This window comes from Schistocerca serialis, chromosome 2, assembly GCF_023864345.2.
Source record: "Schistocerca serialis cubense isolate TAMUIC-IGC-003099 chromosome 2, iqSchSeri2.2, whole genome shotgun sequence".
Classification (NCBI taxonomy): Eukaryota; Metazoa; Arthropoda; class Insecta; order Orthoptera; family Acrididae; genus Schistocerca; species Schistocerca serialis.
The window spans coordinates 997,615,125-997,636,922 of record NC_064639.1 but is presented as its reverse complement, the minus strand read 5'-3'; the positions used below and the strand labels follow the sequence as shown (position 1 = coordinate 997,636,922).

Genomic DNA, 21,798 nt, shown 5'->3' with positions numbered 1-21,798 from the left:
GCTTTCTTTTCTGCATTCTGAGCTCCTTTCTGAGCCACTAACAGCTTTAATAAGTCTCTAGTGTTGTAGATATTTTGTTCTCAAATTGTGATGTATTATTTGTGAGGAATTTCATCAGCGAATATATGTAATGTGTCGGAGCAGTTAAAATGCCTAACTGCTTGAAGAGATACCTAAACGACGACCACGTGTGGATGCTATATATTAATCTTACCGCTTGCTTTTGTCCAATCAGTATTTTCTTTTTAATTGATGAGTTAACCCAGAAAATTATCCCATAAGACTTTACTGTGTGGAAATACGCAAAATATGTCAGGAGTCTGATCCGTTTGTTCCCAAGACTAACAATTGTGCAAGGAGCAAAAGTAGCTGAACTGGTTGAAGAGTTCAGTAATACGCTTCTTCCAGTTCAAGTTTTCGTCACTATGTACACCTAAATATTTGGAACGTTTCATGTTATTTATTGACTCCTGTTCACGTGCTAAATCAGTGTGATGACTCTAGATATTGCACATCACTGCTTACAGTGTTCCTTTTTCCAAAATTTATAGAGATTCTATTTTCAGAGAACCACTTAATAACTCATTGAAAAACATCGTCAACTTTCCCTTCTGCTGCTTTCACTCTAATGGGATTTATTGTAACACTAGTATCGTCTACAAGAAAAATCAGTTCTTCTTGTTGAACTTTAAGTGGTATGTCATTCACAGATCTATGACTATGCCACCTCATACATTTCTGAAAAGAAAGAAAAGGTGAAAAATGCAATTCGTTGTGGATACATCTACAGGTATATCACGGACTTACACAAATGGGAAGGGGCGGACAATCGATAAATGTGCACAAATATAACATTCAGCGCGAAGTTATGCTTCTTTAAACGGCGCAAGTTTTTTTTTTCCTGCATAAATGATAACTGGAGGTACAGTTAGTGTTAGCAGAGTTGGTTTCACCGCACTAAACCTTATAGCTTCTGGGCACTTAGGGCGCCACCGTAACGCCGTAATAGGGTTACCTGCACTGTACCGATCCTGCTGTAGACTATTATTGCTCTGCGATTTGCGGCAGAAACAGTACGTCCACGAATATTTTGTCTTGTTTCGTTCTCAAGAATCACCGTGCAGTTTGATATAAATGTTTAGAAACACTATAATAATAACGTAGTGTGACGACACTACAGTAGAAGAGATGAAAAGCAAATCACCAATCAGCGATGTTAAATGTGATATATTTCTTTGACACGAATGTTCACAGCGTAGTAATATGGCAGGTTATTATGACACATCTATTTTCAGATGCTAAACTGTGATATGGTCATTGAGAAGCGTCCAGTGAACTAAATCTACACATGCACTGCGTAAACCACAGTGAAGTGCAAGGCGGAAGGTGCTTTCCACGTATTGGAGTTTCATCTTGTTCCTTTGGCCGGCCAGTGTGGCCGAGCGGTTCTAGGCGCTTCAGTCAGGAACCTCGCGACCGCTACGGTCACAGGTTCGAATTCTGCCTCGGGCATGGGTGTGTGTGAAGTCCTTAGGTTAGTTAGGTTTAAGTAGTTCTAAGTTCTAGGCGACTGATGACCTCAGATGTTAAGTCCCATAGTGCTCAGAGCCATTTGAACCATTTGAACCATCTCGTTCCATTCACGTAAGAAGCTCGCGAAGAGTAATCACTTCGAAGCCGCCATTAGCGCTATAATTAATCCAGCTGCGTCTTCACGGCACCTACAGAAGCGGTAAATTGTGGAATATGGCGTGCCCCCATTTAATATTTTTTCTCGAAATTTTGTAACTAGGCCTTCGCGAGTTAGCTGATGTCTGTCTTCAAGTCTCTCCCAATCCAGTTTTCTGAGAATTTCAGTGACGCTCAGTAGTGGTTCAAACCATTCGTGCTGCCCTTCTTTATACGTTCAGTATACTCTCTTAGTCCTTTTTGGCATAGTTCCCACACACTTAAGTAATGGTTTAGGGCGGATCGTACCACTGATTGTTAGCAATCGACTTCGTAGATATATTGCGTAATCCCAGCATCAAACCAATGAACCTACGTCTACCATCTTCCGTCTCTTCAGTTTGTTCAAAATGGTTCAAATGGCTCTGAGCAGTATGGGACTTAACTTTGAGGTCATCAGTCCCCTAGAACTTAGAACTACTTAAACCTAACTATCCTAAGGACGTCACACACATCCATGCCCGAGGCAGGATTCGAACCTGCGACCGTAGCGGTCGCGCGGCTCCAGACTGTAGCGCCTAGAACCGCTAGGCCACTCTGGCCGGCCTTCTGTTTGTTACATCCAGTTGTTTGTATGAGTTGCCTCATTCTCACTGATACTTATTGATGCTTTAGTCTGTGATATCACGTAACTTGAGTTTTGTGAAGTGCAAAATCTTATATTTATGAGCATTTAAAGAAGGTTGTCAAGCATTACGCCATTATGAAGTCTTATCATGATCTGACAGAAAAAAGGTGTAGTTATTTTCGTTTTTTTATTTTTTTATTTTTCTAGGCAGTACTTCTTAACAAATAACACTGAGGTTAACATTATTACTGTTATTATTATTATTATACTTTTCAACACGAATAGCTGGGTCCCAGAGACTACGCTGACGAAATATGGAAGTTAGTTGTAGACCTGTTGATGACTTTCCATCCAAGATTATGAGCTGCAATTTTCTTGCTAAGAAATGATTAGTCCACTCAGAAAATAATCTTCACTTTGTTGACCACTACACACGAATTGACACTGATTTTAATTATTAATGAAAACTGCCTTAGCTGTATTACTAAACATTTATTGTGCAACAAGATATCTTTTAACAAACTGCATCTACATGACTGTGTGGAATCTGCATCATTCTTCGGACGCAAGAGTACTTTATGTTTCATTTGATTACTAATGTCGATTAACTATGATCATCTTACAGCGGCCAGTGTTAATAAAATCGTGTGAAAAACCGAAATTTTGTAGCCAAGAATGATGTCATTAGTAAATATGCAACATGACAGCACGGAGAAACTACTTCTCTCATTTTCAGCTAAAGCGACTTCGGAGTTCCACGCCCGTGTTTCTGTGTTTCAGTCCAAGCCGCAAGGCAGCATAAGCGGCGAGGAGCTGGCGTACGTGTTCGGTGCGCCCGTGGAGGGGAGCCGCCACCAGCACCCGCACATCTTCACGCCTTCCGAGAGGATCCTCTCCGAGAACGTCATGACGCTGTGGACCAACTTCGCCAAGACTGGGTACGTCACCACCCACCACACCTTGTCTGCTTGTTGTTGTACTCGCCATCAGATGCGCATGATGCGCAATGCAAACTGTTTGTCCACTTACGTTAATTCGTCGTTCGACTCAACTGAAAAGATACTTCTCTGTAGCAGAGCCGTCCGCCCCCAGTAGCTGGGTGGTCAGCTCGACTGAATATCAATCCTAAGGGCCCGGGTTCGATTCCCGGCTGGATCGGAGATTTTCTCTGCTGAGGGACTGGGTATTGTGTTGTCCTAGTCAAAATGGTTCAAATGGCTCTGATCACTATGGGACTTAATAGGTGAGGTCATCAGTCCCCTATAACTTACAACTACTTAAACCTAAGGACATCATACACATCCATGTCCGAGGCAGGATTCGAACCTGCGACCGTAGCGGTCGCGCGGCTCCAGACTGAAGCACCTAGAACCGCTCGGCCACTTCGGCCGGCTGTCCTAATCGTCATTTCATCCCCATCGACGCTCAAGTCACCGAAGTGGCGTCAAATCGAAGTACTTTCAACCGGCAAACGGTCTACCCGACGGGAGGCCCTAGTCACACGACATTTTTACTTTTGTAATTGAGGCCCCGCAGACGAAAGATTCCACTCGTGAAGCGTAAGTCCTTGTCTACGAATAGTTATAATAATCGTTATACAGGGTGTATCATAAATAATAGCGCAATCGCATACAGATGAATGTATGCGATACTTGAGCTGCGACTGTTTAGGTTATCAGCCTCTACTGACATGATGCTGGTCGGTGGTGTGGCCTTTTTTTTACACATTCTAGACGTGGAGTTGCAAACAAAATGGATAAAATAGCACAGTACACAAAGTGCCAGACATGTAAGTTGTCTGCGAAACGTCAGTCTTGCTGCACACATGGCACATTACAGTAACGAGGAGTATGCGGATCTCCATCTACATCTACATCCATACTCCGCAAGCCTCCTCATGGTGTGTGGTGGAAGGTTCCTTGAGTACCTCTATCGATTCTCCCTTCTATTCCAGTCTCGTATTGTTCGTGGAAAGAAAGATTGTCGGTATGCTTCTGTGTGGGCTCTAATCTCTCTGATTTTATCCTCGTAGTCTCTTCGCGAGATATACGTAGGAGGGAGCAATATACTGCTTGACTCCTCGGTGAAGGTATGTTCTCGAAACTTCAACAAAAGCCCGTGCCGGGCCAATGAGAGTCTCTCTTGCAGAGTCTTCCACTGGAGTTTATCTATCATCTCCTTAACGCTTTCGCGATTACTAAATGATCCTGCAACGAAGCGCGCTGCTCTCCATTGGATCTTCTCTATCTCCTCTATCAACCCATCTGGTAAGGATCCCACACCGGTGAGCATTATTCAAGCAGTGGGCGAATAAGTGTACTGTAACCTACTTCCTTTGTTTTCGGACTACATTTCCTTAGGAGTCTTCCAATGAATCTCAGTCTGGCATCTGCTTTACCGACGATTAATTTTATGTGGTCATTCCAATTTAAATCACTACTAAAGCCTACTCCCAGATAATTTATGGAATTAACTGTTTCCAGTTGCTGACCTGCTATATTGTAGCTCAATTATAAGGGATCTTTCTTTCTATGTATTCGCAGCACATTACACTTGTCTACATTGAGATTCAATTGCCATTCCCTGCACCATGGGTCAGTTCGTTGTAGATCCTCCTGCATTTCAGTACAATTTTCCATTGTTACAACCTCTCGATATACTACAGCGTCATCCGCAAAAAGCCACAGTGTACTTCCGATGTTATCCACAAGGTCATTTATATATATTGAGAATAGCAACGGTCCTACGACACTCCCCTTCGGCACACCGAAAATCACTCTTACTTCGGAAGACTTCTCTCCATTGAGAATGACATGCTGCGTTCTGATATCTAGGAACTCTTCAATCCAATCATACAATTGGTCTGATGGTCCATATGCTCTTACTTTGTTCATTAAACTACTGTGGGGAACTGTATCAAACGCCTTGCGGAAGTCAAGAAACACGGCATCTGCCTGGGAACCCGTGTATATGGCCCTCTGAGTCTAGTGAACGAATAGCGTGAGCCGGGTTTCACACGATCGTCTTTTTCGAAACCCATGCTGATTCCTACAGAGAAGATTTCTAGTCTCCAGAAGAGTCATTATTCTCAAACATAATACGTGTTTCAAAATTCTACAACTGATAGACGTTAGAGATATAGGTCTATAGCTCTGCACATCTGTTCGACGTCCCTTCGTGTAAACGGGGATGACCTGTGCCCTTTTGCAATCCTTTGGAACGCTACTCTCTTCTAGAGACCTACGGTACAACGCTGCAAGAAGGGGGGGCAAGTTCCTTCGCGTACTCTGTGTAAAATCGAACTGGTATCCCATCCCTTGTCACGTAAGGTAGTGCAACGATTAGGCTGCACGCTTATACCAAGAAGCATACCCCTGCCAGAAGGAATCCCGAGAGCCGAATGTTTACAGAGGTGCATCAACGCGTCCGAAATTTAGGAAATTTATGCTAAGTTCCTATGGGACCAATCCGTCGAGGTTATCTGACTCCCTAGGCTTACACACTACTTAATGTAATATAAACTAACCTACGCTAAGCACAACACACACACACACCCATGCCCGAGGGAGGACTCGAACCTGACAGAGGGAAGCCACGCGAAACATGACAAGGCGCTAGAGACCACGCGGCTACCACGCGCGGCAGCGCCTCTGAGAAACTGTGAGCTTCGCACATGCTGCAGGAGAAGTTAGGCCTACGCGACTGACACCCACGCTTGAACATGTGGTATTGGAAACAGTCGAACACTCTCCACGATTCCCGACAAGGAGATTTGTCACTCAAATTCCCTGGAAAGAGCCATGGTAGTATTTAATGAATAGACATAATTAATTTCTCGTTCTATGTTTTACCTCAAGTATCCACATTCAGTTCGTGGATACGTGTGCTCTATGTTTATTTCCATGTATGGAGTGCGAACATCTTTTGTTTGGTTTTTGTGGCAGTGACAGCATGCCTACTGACAGGTCTTGCTGTTCAGCTTTGTGTTTCTACATATGCTACATCTCTTTCCCTCCATCCCTCTCTCTCTAATATGTGTGTGCACGTATGTATGTATGTGTGTGTGTAATATCTTTTTAAGCCGTCTGGGACAGTACGAAAGGAAGGAAAAAGGGAATGGAAAGTGGAAGGGAGAGTGTATGACCTAACTTGTGTGTTTTTGTGTTGTATGTTGTGTGAGAGTCCGTGAGAGGTCCAATTATTACTTTACTACAGCTGTGTATTATGGTACTGGGAAGGGTGCTCGTGCATGGTTTAGATGAGAAAGTTTTTATGGTGGATAGAGGAGGATTAACGGCATAGTCCTCATATTAATTGTAAAATTGTGACTGCGGAAGAGAGAGCTCAAACTCAAAAGACAACATCTACATTCAGTTACGTTTGTTCTGCAAATCACTGAGTGAGGAGGCGCACTGCTCTCGCATTCTGGAGGACGACGGTTCAAATCCCCGTCCGGACATCAAGATTTAGTTTTTTCCATGATTTCTGAAAATCATTCCAAGAAAATGGACCCATTGGAATGGCAATGCCTATTTCCTTCCCCATTGTTGATGCAATCCGAGTTTATGCTCCGTCTCTAATGACCTCGATCTCACCGGAACGTTAAACCGTACTCTCCTTCCTTCCTTCCGACTAATCATATGAAGTTTATTTATTTCAATTTAATTTATTCACTTACTTGTTTAAACTTGTATGATTAGGGCCATTAGGCCCTCTCTCACAGCGGACCAGGGTTTCACACATATGGTATCTATTACGTCATAGTTACCTTAGAAATAACACAGGTATAATCATAGAAACGTAAACAGACATGTATGTGCCATGCTTGTGCACTATTAAGTTTATTTTGCATCACTAAATGGAAATAAAAGTGAAAGTATGCCAAAGAGCTGAGCTCCAAATGCAATATGACTAGAAAAACGTGCTTCGGGATATAAGCAGAAAACAGACGAAAATGCTACCACTTGCGGTATTTTGATCCAACAATACAAAAGGCGTATGTTAGAACAAATAGGACCTCTTAGTGGTTGCATAGACGGGTTTAAAATACTTTAAGTAATTATGTAGTAACAACAGAGAGAAAGACCTCGCAAACAAAGGTAGTTACCGTATTAGCAGTCTGTCTTTGAATGTCTAGCAGTTGAAGCATGTAAGCGTATCGGGTCTACTGCTTCACGATACAACCACAGCTGCCAACGTTCTCTCTGCCTTTATTTGTATGTCTTTGATGGCACCTCTTTGTGTGGCACTTGAGCCGGACCCCAGTACGAATCGTACAAGTGCTTTTTTGTTTTGTCACTTTCTAAAGTAAATATCAGTTTTGCAAATTCTACTAATACATCCAATCTTGCAATTTGTTTGATCTACGAATGAGTCTGTGTGATGGTTCTGCTGCAAACATTCACCCCCGTTACTTCCAGCTGTTGACGGGATACGACGGAATCCACTTGTGACTCATTAATCTTACAGAGATAAGCATTTTTTTTAAACAGAGGTACATAGCCAGAAAGCAAAATACTAACAATTCGGTCAGAGATAAACGAAAGATGAAATTCGCCTATATCACATTTTCGGAAGACTGAATCATCGATCTTTGGGCATTTGAGAATCTATAGTTCCGTGACAAAGGATTGGTTACCGTCCTTCACTTATATGGTCTGTTGCAGCAGGACATTATAAAACCATACTCGTATACCCAGCGTGTGGTGCAACACGCTCCAATAATAGCTCCATCTGCCCTTAGAAAACAATTTCATAGTTGTGATCCTTCATGAACACAGGGAACACATCAATTCTATCCATCCCAGTACAGAATTCATAGTGGAAATATGAAGAGACCGACAGCTACCTTTTCTCGGATCCGTGGCACATAGTGGCCGCTGGATGTGCACCCACCCGGAACTCTTTCGGCATACCGTGAGCCAATGTTAATAATGTTGGTGTGACGTCACGTGTGCTGGACTGCTGTTGAAATTGTTTATACTTTAAAAAGTTTTAGTCTTCAGATACTTATTTTAAAGTTTGTTTCTGTTAATATTTGCTGTAAAAGTACCTTATTAGTGTATTTTCATTAATCTCGGTCTTCCTTCCTGTGTTATTGACTCGAGTGGTCTGTTATTCGTGAGAATGCTTACGTCGTACGTCCAAGCCTCACGCCTCAGTATTGTGTTTACGTTTTGCGGCGTGCAGCTGCAGCTGAAGCGGTTATAAAGCTAAGTACTGACGAAGTTATTTGTGCATTGTTATACAGTTATTAAATTTGATAGTTTTCAGCGGTGTTTCGTGCTGTTTGTTGCGAAATAACGCTGTAGTTAACTGTTCGAAACATTCACTCGCTGCGTTTTTTAGGGTTTTTTGTACGTTGAAGTTGTTTAGTAAATTTTGTGCTTTAGTTTTCAGCTGAAGTTTCTTATTGTTTATAGTGAAATATTTGAGTAAAGTTTTCATTCACTGTTTTAACTTCGCTGAGTCTTCCAGTGGTCGCTTGAACATTTGTTTTTAGCTAGTAATTTTGTGAAGTTTTGTTGGTATTGGTAGTAATTACGGTTTAGTAGTATTACTACAAGTAGTTGCTTTCTTAGTAGACAGAGAATTTCGAGATCGCTATTGTTAGTTCTATAAATAGTTCTACTGGTGTAACTGTACTTAAGTAACGTAGTTGTGTAGTTTTTTTCAGTAACTGTAAATTTTTACCATGAGTGAGAAGTGTGGGCTCTGTCGTAGGTTTGTAAGTACTGAATTACAGTGTGGGATTTGTTCAAAGTATTTTCATTGGGGGGAATGCACTGGGGAAGCCAGTGGGCATTCTAGCGAGATCCTCTCCTGGGAATGCAGAATCTGTAGTAGAAATGATAGAGGAGAAGGGGCTTAAGATCTGTGCCCTTCAGGTGCAGTTACAATACGCAAAGGAGGAACTAGAGAGGTTGAGGAGGGTGAGGAGTGCTGGGGAATGGGAACTGGCAGTTGGCAAGAAGGCAGCTAGGAGGAGGAGATATTTAGATGGTTATACTTTGCATGTATGCAATAGATTTGACCAACTGTCAGAGTTGAGTGGAGAGGAGCCTCGTGTAGCTGTAGATGCAGGGAACATGCAGCAGTCCTCAGCAGTTAGGGGCCCTAGGTCAATTGCAAAGCCTAGCAGGAAGAAAGAGGTTCTGCTGCTAGGTAGTTAGCACGGTAGAGGTGGGCCAGCAGTTGCAGGAAGTGTTGGGGAGTGATTAACAGGTCACCAGCTGGATCAGGTGACTGACAGCATATGGGACTTACATAACAATTTTACGAAGGAGAATCAGGTAGTGCTAGTAAATGGAGCAGGGAACAGTCTTGATAGGGACGGGGAATTTGATGCAGGTGGTGACATGGTAAAGATAGTTACTCAAACTGATGGCACCAACGTGCATTTCGTGCAACTGTTTCAGCGTCTTGATCGGCCTCATCTTAATGCGGCTGTTAAGAGTGTTAACATGGGACTTGAGAGGGCACTGGTGCCAGAGGGCATGGGTCACGTTTCAGTGGTGCCAGTTGAGTCTATCAGTAGACCGGATTTCACTAGGCATGGCCTGCACCTCCATAGTTATGGGAAGGGGAGGTTGACAAAGCTTACAGGTGACAGCGTAATGGGTAGTGGTGGGCTCACTCATGGAAAAATTCCTGTAGTAGTTGGTGTTAGAGCTGCTCCTTTTTTTAGACTGAAGTCAGCTGATAGTTGTATCTGCTTACAGGAAGTCTCTCTAACTAAGGGCTCACCTTCAGAGGGCGACATGTTTCCAAGAAGGGAAGGAATCAGCATATTTCATCAAAATTAAGCGGTATTAGAGATAAAGGTAGTGAACTACTTACAGATGTTTACTCTGAAATTATTGGTATATCGGAGACCCACTTAAATAATTTGACAGTTCAGAGGCTTCCTTTACCAGGATACATATTAGCTTCCTGTTTTTCAAGGAGTTCCTTGCGGGGTGGGGGAGTGGCCATGTACGTAAAAAACAGTATTACTTTTCAGTCCATTGACGTGTCCCGGCATTGCACTGAATAGATATTTGAATGTTGTGCTGGGGCAGTTGAATTAATGGAAACTAAACTTCTTATTGTTGTTGTTCATAGGTCCCCTAACTCTGACTTCAGAGCATTTCTCCTCAAGCTAGAGAGGGTTCTTCATTCACTTTATAGGAAGTAGCAGAAATTAGTTATATGTGGTGATGTCAATATTAATTTTGTGTATGACAGTACAACGAAAAGGATGTTGGTACATCCCCTAAATTCATATGATCTGACGCAGACTGTGTTTTTTTCCAACTAGGGTGCAGGGGAACAGTAACACAGCCATAGACAATATTTTTATTCATACTTCATTACTAAATGGGAATTCTGTTAGTAAAAGGGTGAAAGGCCTTTCATACCATTATGCACAAATTTTAACATTAAGAGGCTTTTGTACTCAAATAAAAGTCACATACATATACAAACTATGTAGGAAAGTTAATCCAGCAGCAACAGAGAGTTTTTTAAACCTCGCAAAGAAGAAGAGTGGCAGGATGTTTATAGTACCGATAACATAGATGACAAATATAATGCTTTCCTCAACACATTTCTCATGCTCTTTAAGAGTTGCTTTCGATTAGAACGTTCTAAATGGGGTACTTGCAGTAAAAGGCAGCCTGGGTGGCTGACTATTGGGATAAGGACATCATGTAGTAATAAGAGGGATTTGTATCAAAATGTTAGAAGCAGTCCCAGTCAAGCTACAGTAACCCATTACAAATGTAAGATGCTTAAAAATATTAATAGGAAGGCAAATAGTTTGTGGTGTGCAAATAGAATAGCTAATTCACGGGATAAAATTAAAACCACATGGTCAGTTATGAAGTAAGTGTCTGGTCAGCAGCGCCAGGTCGACAATGTAAAGTCAGTTCGTAGCAAAAATGTTTCTATTACTGATAAATCAGAATTTACCAATCATTTTCTGGACATTGCTGGTGAATTAAACAAAAATTTAGTTTCTACAGGGAATCATATAACTCTCTTAGCAAATATCTTTCCGAGATTGATGTCTGAAATAGTCATCTGTGATACAGACAAGGGGGAGACTGAGTCAATAATTAAGGACTCTCATGGACATGATGAAGTGCTTAGCAGAATATTAAAGTACTGTGCTGCAAATGTTAGGCGTGTATTTAGCCACATTTGCAATTTTTCCTTTAGGAAAGCCGCTCTATAAAAAGGGAGAAAGTGATAATGTAAACGATTTTAAAACTTTTTCTATGTCACCAGTGTTTGCTAAAGTTAGTAAAAAGGCTTTGTATGTAAGGATAATTGATCATTCTATATCACACGATTTGCTATCAGATGTACAGTTCGGCTTTAAAAGTCGGTTAGCAACTGAAAGTGCTATATTGTCTTTTCTCTGTGAGGTACTGGATGGGTTAAACAAAAGGTTTCGTACGCTGTGCATGATTGATTTACCTAAGGCTTTTGATTGTGTTGATGACAAAATATTGATCCAGAAGTTAGACCTTATGGAAACGGAGAGTAGCATCTTACTTTAGCAACAGAACAGACAGCAAGAGGTCGTTATTCACAGTGTTGAGAAGAACGGGTGATATGTGGGTCTCAGTAGTGGGGGGAGTGGGGTGGGGTGAGGGGGAGGGGGTCCCCCAGAAAAGATTTCTGTTTGCTGATGACACTAGCTTGGTAGTAAAGGATGTTGTGTGCAACATTGGCTCGGTTTCAAATAGTGCAGTTCATGACATAAGCTGATGGCTTGTAGAAAATAAACTAACGCTAAATCGCAGTAAGACTCAGTTTTAACAGTTTCTAACACAATTCAAAAAAATTGACGTTTTAATATCACAGAATGGGTATATGATTAGTGAAACTGAACAGTTCTGATTTATAGGTGTTCAGAAAGATAGTAAACTGTCGTGGAAAGCCCACGTTCAGGATCTTGTTCAACGACTTAATGCTGCCATTTTTACTTTTCGAACGGTATCTTAAGTGAGTGATCGTTCAGTACAAAAATTAGTCTACCTTTGCTTATTTTCATTCGCTTGCATCGCATGGTATTATATTTTGGGGTAACTCTTCCATTCTAAAAGGATATTTTTGGTTCACAAACTGGCGTTTCGGGCAGTAAGTGGTGTAAGTTCACGAACCTCTTGCCGACCGCTGTTCACGAGTGTGGGTATTTTGACATTGGCCTCTCTATATATTCCTTACTGTCATATCTTGTTAACAGTATTAAGCAGCTTTAACTTACTTAATACTCGGCAGAAATCATACCTGCATTTGGATTGGACATCCTTAACTGCTGTATACTGCTGCATCCATTTTCCACAAGCTACCACTAGAATTCAGAAATCCTAGTAGTAATCCACGCGTTTTCCAATAGAAACTGAAGAGTCTCCTCATGGGCCACTCCTTCTATTCTATCGAGGAGTTCCTTGAAAATTTAGATGATTCTTGTTGTATTGTTGATTGCGTTTACTTAAACTTCTGGCTTCACTTTTTTCGGGTACATAAACATTTTATTGTTATCTGTTATTACTTCTATGCTGTAATTTCTTGTGATTAGACCTTCCATGACCTTGGAGATTTGCTCCTCATTTTGGTCCTATGGAATTTGACGTGTAAATAAAATAAATAATAAAACCACGAGCCTCAGACACGATTTGTGTGATTAGAACAGTAGTTCACAGAGTATGCACGCTGTCAGACGAACAAAGCTCTGCTAAATAAATATGGAAATGCCGTATGGCTAGGGCCTCCCGTGGGGTAGACCGTTCTCCTGGTGCAAGTCTTTCGAGTTCACGCCACTGCAGCGACTTGCGTGTCGATGGGGATGAAATGATGATGATAAGGATAACTCAACACCCATTCCCTGAGCGGAAAAAATCGCCGACCTACCGGGAATCGAACCTGGGCCGTTAGGTATAACATTCCGACGCGCTGACCACTCAGCTACCAGGGGCGGACTCGTTAAAGAAATGAGACATTTGAGGAGAGTCTTCCGGAAGAACGATCACTTAGAAAAACAGTTATAGGACGCCCAGCAACGCACGGCAAAGACAACCTACACAAATAAAGGATAAGCCAAAGTCGCACACCTTCTGTACGCTGGCGCAAATATCGGCTACATATTAACACGATATCTGATGTACAGGGGGTGTGTAAAAAACATGGAACACCAAAAACACAGCTCATTACCGGGACTAATACCGTGTAGGAAACCTTTTGGCATTCAAACCAGCTTCCATGAATTTGTAAATGTAAGTGGTGTATGGTTTGCAAGGGAATCTGATACCATTCTTCCTGCAAGAAAGTAGTAAAGGCAAAGACGATGGAATTGGCTAGCGATCACGCACCTTTCTCTAAACTGCAAATCATAAAGGCTCAAAACATTCAGACCTGATGACTCTCGGGGTCAGGGGAGAGGCAAGAAGCGACCATTCATTGTCGTGCTGACAAAATCATTGCTGGACGATGCGAGCTGTGTGGGAAGGGGCCCTCTTGTCTTAGAACACAGCATCGAACAATACGAGACTGGAATAGAAGGGAGAACCGATAGCGGTACTCAAAGTACCCTCCGCCACACACCGCCAGGTGGCTAGCGGAGTATGGACGTAGATGTAGATGTAGATCGACATTGTGAAACAAACGTTGTACATTGGGATGAATCTGATCAGCCAAAATGGTCACATAAATCTTGGCCTATGGAAGACTACGATATGCCTGGCAAAATCATCGCCGCACCGCCGTCACGTTTCACTTTTGAGAGTTAAACAAGGTCAGAAGCTGAAAACAGTGTAAAACAGGACTCGTCCGACTACGCGACTTCGTTACATTGCTCCCTATTCCAGGATTTTTAGCTTCGGCTCCAAGTTTCCCAATTATGAGAATTCCCATCACTGATGAGTGCTGAGGGTGATGTGGAAGGAGAAGAATTCCTGAGGATTGGAAGAAAGGAATTATAGTCCCGATCTTCAAGAAAGGGGATAAAAGGAGATGTGAGAACTACAGAGGAATCACCCTGCTATGCCACTTCGGAAAAATCTATGAAAAATCCTGGAGAAGAGAATAAAAAGCAGTATTGAAAGTAGACTGCAAGAGGAGCAATATGGTTTCAGACCGGGAAGATCAACAACGGACCTCATATTTGCGGTAAGGCAACTGCAGGAAAGGCACTATGAGTACGGGAAGGACTTAATCATGGCCTTTTTAGATATTGAGAAGGCGTATGACAGTATCTATAGGCACAAGCTCTGGGATGTGCTGAACGCAAAAGGGATAGATGAAGAGATAACACGAAAAGTCAGAAAAATGTATGAGGGAAGTGAGAGTTGTGTGAAAGTGGGGAGGGAACGTACTGCATGGTTCAAGCTGGAAAATGGGCTGCGACAGGGAAGTGCACTTTCGCCTTTATTGTTTATTATTGTTATGGATGAAATCCTACAGCAAGTATCAGATGCAATTGGAGATCATAAAATGAAAGCAGTGCTTTTTGCCGATGACCTGATGTTATGGGGAAATTGCGAGAAGGAGGTGCAAGAGCAGTTAGATGTATGGGAGGCAACGGCAGCACAATATGGAATGCATTTCTCTGCAAAGAAAAGTGAAATAATTGTCACAACAAGGAAGAAGAATAGGCCAAATGCGGATATAACTTGTGGAGGGGAAAAACTACAAGTGGTAGAGAACTTCAAGTACCTGGGAAGCATGATTGAAAGTAAGGGAGGAAACGCGATGGAAATAAATGAAAGATGCAGAAAAGCAGGGCAGTTCTACAAATGCATTAGGGGGCTTATTTGGAGCAAGGAGGTGCCACTGAAATCCAAGGGAATTATATACCGAACCTACTTTGTCCCCATATTGGCATACGGAAGTGAGACATGGGTAATGCACAAAAGCGACAAAAGTAGAATACAGGCTAGTGAAATGAAGTTCCAGAGGAGCAGGTTGAGTGTAACAAGACGAGACAGATTGCGAAATGTGTATGTGAGGGAAAGACTAAAGGAGGAACCAGTACAGGACAGGATAGAAAAATCAAGACTGCAGTGGTATGGACACATGAAGAGAATGGATGAGGGAAGAATTCCAAAGAGGATGTTTGATCTGCAACTGGAGGGGAAGAGGCCCAGAGGAAGACCAAGAGATAGATGGGTGAAGGGAGTGAAGGAATGTGTGATGAGAAGAGGAGAGAACTGGACGAAGGTGGAAGAGGGGGAATGGTGGAAAGACAGAACACGATGGAGAGGCTTGTGTTCCCGACAGACCCAGCCAGTGGCTGGAAACTGTCCAAGATGATGATGATGATGATGAGTGGTTTTGGAATTCCAGCTCGCCTTGCAGTGGTCTGATTATGGCGTTCCCTTCGTGTTGTTTTGGGCTGACAGAGTTCGTGACTGCGACATTCGGCTCTGCAGCTGTCATCCTCTTATTTTTCGTCACGGTCCTCTCCAGTGATAGTCTTGTCACGCTCTCTCAAAACACAGTTTCGTCAGCGTTGTAATTTAGCAGATGACGTTTTTACGCTTTCCCTGTATGCGGTGTAAATCTTCGATACGGTGCCTCTTGAAGCACCGAACACTTCGGCTACCTTGGTTACGTAAGCATCCACCATACGACCACCAGTAATTATCTCACGTTCTAATTCTCTTGGATCCAACATTGTTTATTCATAACTACAAAGAACGCTGTTCTCACTACGACAGAGCCTTGTAACGTATTGAGGCCACTGCAGAGGCGCCGTTTGTGACCAAATACAACAGCTCCGTCCACAGGCTTGGCTAGCGTCTACATTTATATCCAAGCATACATTTGTCTGTGTGTTTCTGTATTTTTGTCCCATATCTGTATATCGATCCATCGATGCTAGAAAAGGTCTACTTACTTGTATAAAATACGACACAGGGCTGCGGAAACCAAGTGTATACCACAGTTGTTTAGTCTGTGACATTGTGTATTGGACACAGTATAAGAGCTGTTGAATTAAGACGTGAAGAACATGTTATAGCTTCCTTGCACGCTATGTGGTTCTATAGTGAATACAGGAACGAGGAAGAGATGCTGTTCATGTACAGAGAATGCTGATATTAATTTATTCTACATCTAGTGTCAAATAGTAGAAATAATGCATAACTTTGTTGCTGTAGTTGCAGCGTCAGTTGCTAACAGTAGCTTTGAATGTTGAAACATACACAGATAACGGAGATTTAGAAATCAGTCAGTCTTCAATACACTAACTACTCAGTAAATCACGAACCCTGGCCACAATGAAAGTCTGTAAATGTTATTCAACTGGCAAACGCACAAAAAGGCCTCAATGCGTGAAGGCTCAAACTGAAGTACACCTACCTCTGGAGTCCCGAAGATGGGATGCTTGAATCTAATTGGCACCGGCGTAATCGTTCGCGGTAGCGCCCTCGTGCCGTAGTGGCGGCTTTAGGAATCGCCACGGCGTATAACTGGCGGCGAGCGTATTTGAAAGTGCGGCCAACCGGATGACCTCTGGGACAGTGTAATAAACGAGGCAATCGAGTTTAGTGTGGCGGATAATTTATTTACGCGAAGAGTAGCTTTAACTTAGGTAAAACGTGGGATCCGCCGAAGAGTAAATGTGCTGCTGCCTGCTGAGGGAGGGAGGTGAATATTTATGATAACTACCGACAACTGCTCCTGGAAACACTTGTCACTAGTCAGTATCCATTATGCGGTTCTATTTTCTTCAAAACAATACTGAACCACCAACCTCAGCCCCACTGTCAACAGCTGGTTACGCAATTTAGTTTGCTTAATTACGTCCGAAATCAATCTCAGTGCTCTATCTTTATTCATAGGAACGTGCCTATAAAAAACGCAAAGGCTGTAAATCATTCTTCTTATGTGTAGTTTCTTGGTGTTAACGCATGCCCTTCCCGTTTTTGAATTTCTGTTGACTGTTTTATCGTTCAAACGGGGCCGAGGAGCACTGATAGGCCAGCACACAGCGTGTGCGTTCACTCTCTAGTTGGGGTCCAAATAGCGCTCACTCCGTCTTCAGGCCACGACTCGTCTACCGGGACCATCCGACCGCCGTGTCATCCTCAGTGGAGGATGCGGATCGGAGGGGCGTGGGGTCAGCACACCGCTCTCCCGGTCGTTATGATGGTATTCTTGACCGAAGCCGCTACTATCCGGTCGAGTAGCTCCTCAATTGGCATCACGAGGCTGAGTGCACCCCGAAATATGGCAACACTGCATGACGGCCTGGATGGTCACCCATCCAAGTGCCGACCACGCCCGACAGCGCTTAACTTCTGTGATCTCACGGGAACCGGTGTATCCACTGCGGCAAGGCCGTTGCCATTGGATCTAAAGAGCACGAAAAAAAAATCTATTTTCGGAGCCTGAAGAGGGCTGTTGGGGAAGCTGCTGAAATACTTCCCCTTTCCATCTTCAGACTTCTGACTGGTCTGATGCTTCATGTGGATCGTCACGACTTCCTTTGCTGTGCCGACCTCTTCATCTCAGACTAGCGCTTGCGCCCAGTGACCACAATTTTTCGTTGGAAATAATCCAGTATCACTCTTCCCTATTGCTTCTACCCTCTTCAGCAACATGTAGTATCGTAGAAGTCATTCTCTGAATCTTTACAAATATCTTATCGTCTGGTCTCTGCTTGTTGTCAGTCTTCTTCCTATGTTGTTTCCGGCGCTGTTTCTGCAGAGAACCTCTTCATTTCTTATCTTATTAGTCCGACTAATTTTCGACGCCCTTCTGTAGCGCTGCTGGTCAAACGCTTTGGTTTTCTCATACTGAATTCCACATGCGCTGAGGTGCTAAATGTCTTGGGACAACGATATGCAAGTATACTGATAGCTGTAGCGTCGCGTACATAACACATAAAAGATCAGTGCATTGGCGGAGCTGTCGTTTGTACTTACATGATTCGTGCGAAAAGGATTCCGATGTGGTTATGGCCGCGCGATGGGCATTAAGATACTTTGAACGCAGAATGATAGACCTAGACACGTGGGACACTTCACTTCGAGAATTGTTAGGGAATACAATTTTCCAAGGTCCACAGTGTCAGAAGTGTGCCGAGAATACCAAATTTCAGAGTCTGCCTTTCATCACGGACAACAAAGTGACCGACGGCCTTCACTTAACGATCAAGAGCTGCGGTGTTTGCGTAGAGTTATCAGTGCTAACAGACAAGGAATACTGTGCGCAATGACTGCAGATCTCAGTGTAGGACGTATGACGAACGTATCCGATACGACAGTGCGGTGATATCTATGGATATCGGGATATGGCAGCAGACGACCGACGCGAGTGCCTTTGCTAACAGCACAACATTCCCTGCAGCGCCTCTCCTGGTCTCGTGACCATATAGGTCACAGATGGTTGGAAAACCGTTGCCTCCTCAGATGAGTCCCAATTTCATTTGGTAACAGCTGATGGTACGGTTCGAGTGGCGCAGGCGCCACGAAGCCATGGACCCAAGTTATTTACAAGGCGCTGCGCAGGCTGGTGGTGGCTCCATAATGGCGTAGAATGTGTTTACATGGAATGGACCGGGTGCTCTGGTACAACTGAACCGATCATTGACTGGAAATAGTTATGTTCGGTTACTTGGAGACCATTTGTACACTACTGGTCATCAAAATTGCTACACCACGAAGATGACGTGCTACAGACGCGAAATTTAACCGACAGGAAGAAATGCTGTGATATGCAAATGATTAGCTTTTCAGAGCAGTCACAAAAGGTTGACACCTACAACGTGCTGACATGAGGAAGTTTCCAACCGATTTCTCATACACAAACAGCAGTTGACCGGCGTTGCCTGGTGAAACGTTGTTGTGATGACTCGTGTAACGAGGAGAAATGCGTACCATCACGTTTCCGACATTGATAAAGGTCGGATTGTAGCCTATTGCGATTGCGGTTTATCGTATCGCGACATTGGTGCTCGCGCTGGTCGAGATCCAATGACTGTTAGCAGAATATGGAATCGGTGGATCAGGAGGGTAATACGGAACGCCCTGCTGGATCCCAACGACCACGTATCACTGTCGAGATGACAGGCATCTTATCCGCATGGCTGTAACGGATCGTGCAGCCACCTCTCGATCCCTGAGTCAACAGATGGGGATTTTTACAAGACAACAACAATCTGCACGAACACTTCGACGACGTTTGCAGCAGCATGTGCTATCAGCTCGGAGACCATGACTGCAGTTACCCTTGGCGGTGCATCACAGACAGGAGCGCCTGCGATGGTGTACTGAACGACGAACCTGGGTGCACCAATGGCAAAACGTCATTTTTTCGGATGAATCCAGGTTCTGTTTACAGCATCATGATGGTCGCATCCGTGTTTGGCGACATCACGGTGAACGCTCATTGAAAGCGTGTATTCGTCATCGCCATACTGGCGTATCACCTGGCGTGATGCTATAGGGTGCTATTGGTTACACGTCTCGGTCACCTCTTGTTTGCATTCACGGCACTTTGAACAGCGGACGTTGCATTTCAGATGTGTTACGACCCGTGGCTGCACCTTTCATTCGATCCCAGCGAAACCCTACATTTTAGCAGGGTAATACACGACCGCGTGTTGCAGGTCCTGTACGGGCCTTTCTGAATACAGAAAATGTTCGAATGCTGCCCTGGCCAGCACATTCTCCAGATCTCTCGCCAACTGAAAACGTCTGGTCAATGGTGGCAGAGCAACTGGCTCGTCACAATACGCCAGTCACTACTCTTGATGAACTGTGGTATCGTGTTGAAGTTGCATGGGCAGCTGTGCCTGTACACGCCATCCAAGCTCGATTTGACTCAATGCCCAGGCGTATCAAGGCTGTTATTACGGCCAGAGGTGGTTGTTCTGGGTACTGATTTCTCAGAATCTATGCACCCAAATTGCGTGAAAATGTAACAACATATCAGTTCTAGTATTATACTTTTGCGCAATGAATAACCGTTTATCATCTGCAATTCTTCTTGGTGTAGCAATTTTAATGGCCAGTAGTGTATTTATGAAATTCATGTTCCCAAACAACGATATCATGTCACTGGGCGCGATTGATCTGAAGAACATTATGGACAACTCGACCGAATGATTTGGCCATCCAGATAGCCAGACATGGATCCCATCTAACATTCGTGGGACATAATCGAGAGGACAGTTCGTGCACAAATTCCTTCACCAGCAACATTTTCGCCGTTGTGGAGGTCTAATGAGGCAGCAAGGCTCACTATTTTGACAGGGGACTTCCGACGACTTGTTGAGTGTGGGCCACATTGAGCTTTTGTTCTACGCCGGGAAAATGGTGGTCCGGCACAACATTAGGAAGTATGTTCTGTCACGTCAGTGTAATGCTGTGATACATATGAAACTCTCAGAAATTTGCTCGTCAAATAAAGGACGAATTTGGATACTAGTTGGGTTCTTTTGCTCAGTAATCCCGTATTATTATATTGTGCGCAGCCAGAAACCTGTAGACTATCATTCAGATGGTTGATAGAGATATTACAGGATATTACTGCGTTGTACGATAACCCTCCCACAACGAAGTAGCCTGGATAAAAGTTTCTAGACGAGAGCTCCTCCGCCATAAAGGTATAATGCCTTCAGGCCGGTTCGTGATAACCCAGAGACCAACAGGTAGCGGATCTGTGGGACGCCACCGCACAGTGCGGCGCGCCCTGGTTTTGGGGTGGCAGTGGCAATTAGGCGTGGCGCGCTCAGCCATCAGTCAGCCGTGGCCATTGTCGCAGCGCGCGATGGAGCGGCCGATAGCTGCGCCCCAGCCCCGTCCAGGTCATTACGCGGCCCGCTCCCTCCCCCCTGCCAGTAATTGAGGCGCGGTCGGATTTCCGGCAGCCGGCCAGGACGGCAGCTGCGGGGCGAGGACCCCCCTATCGTCGCGTCCCGGAAGCCCCCGCTACCGTGCTTGGTGCCGCTCAGTGACTGCTGGTCTGAAGCGCCACCTCAGGTGGAGAAGGCAGTACCTTGACGTTTTCCCCTAAGATTGCCACAGAACGAAAACAGCCGTGCCGAGGATTACAGTTCATGGAGAAGAATTAGCAATTGCAAAGATTACTGATGACGCTCCAATTCTGTCAGACAGTAAAAGGACTTGGGAAAACATAAATTATTGGCGATGCACAGCAACCAGCCACAAATTTGTATCGAGTTCCCAGAATGAGATTTTCACTTTGCAGCGGAGTGTGCGCTGATATGCAACTTCCTGTCAGATTAAAACTGTGTGCCGGACCGAGACTCGCAGGAGAGCTTCTGTAACGTTTGGAAGGTAGAAGACGATGAACTGGCAGATATCAAGCTGTGAGGACAGGGCGTGAGTCGTGCTCGGGTAGCTCAGTTTCTAGAACACTTGCCTAAGGCAAAGGTCTCGAGCTCGAGTCTCGTTCCGGCACACAGTTTTAATCTGCCATGAAGTTTCACATCAGCGCACACTCCACTGCAGAGTGAAAATCTCATTCTGGAAACATCCCTCAGG

At 44.0% G+C, this 21,798-nt stretch overlaps 1 protein-coding gene across 1 annotated transcript in view; it reads left to right on the top strand.

Annotated features, from left to right (window-relative positions):
* Positions 1-21,798, top strand: part of LOC126456583 (uncharacterized) — a 454,669-nt gene that overhangs the window by 337,146 nt on the left and 95,725 nt on the right. The window contains exon 7 of the mRNA XM_050092328.1: positions 3,077-3,234. Coding sequence (XP_049948285.1) covers positions 3,077-3,234 — 158 coding nt within the window. The remainder of the gene's footprint in view (positions 1-3,076; positions 3,235-21,798) is intronic.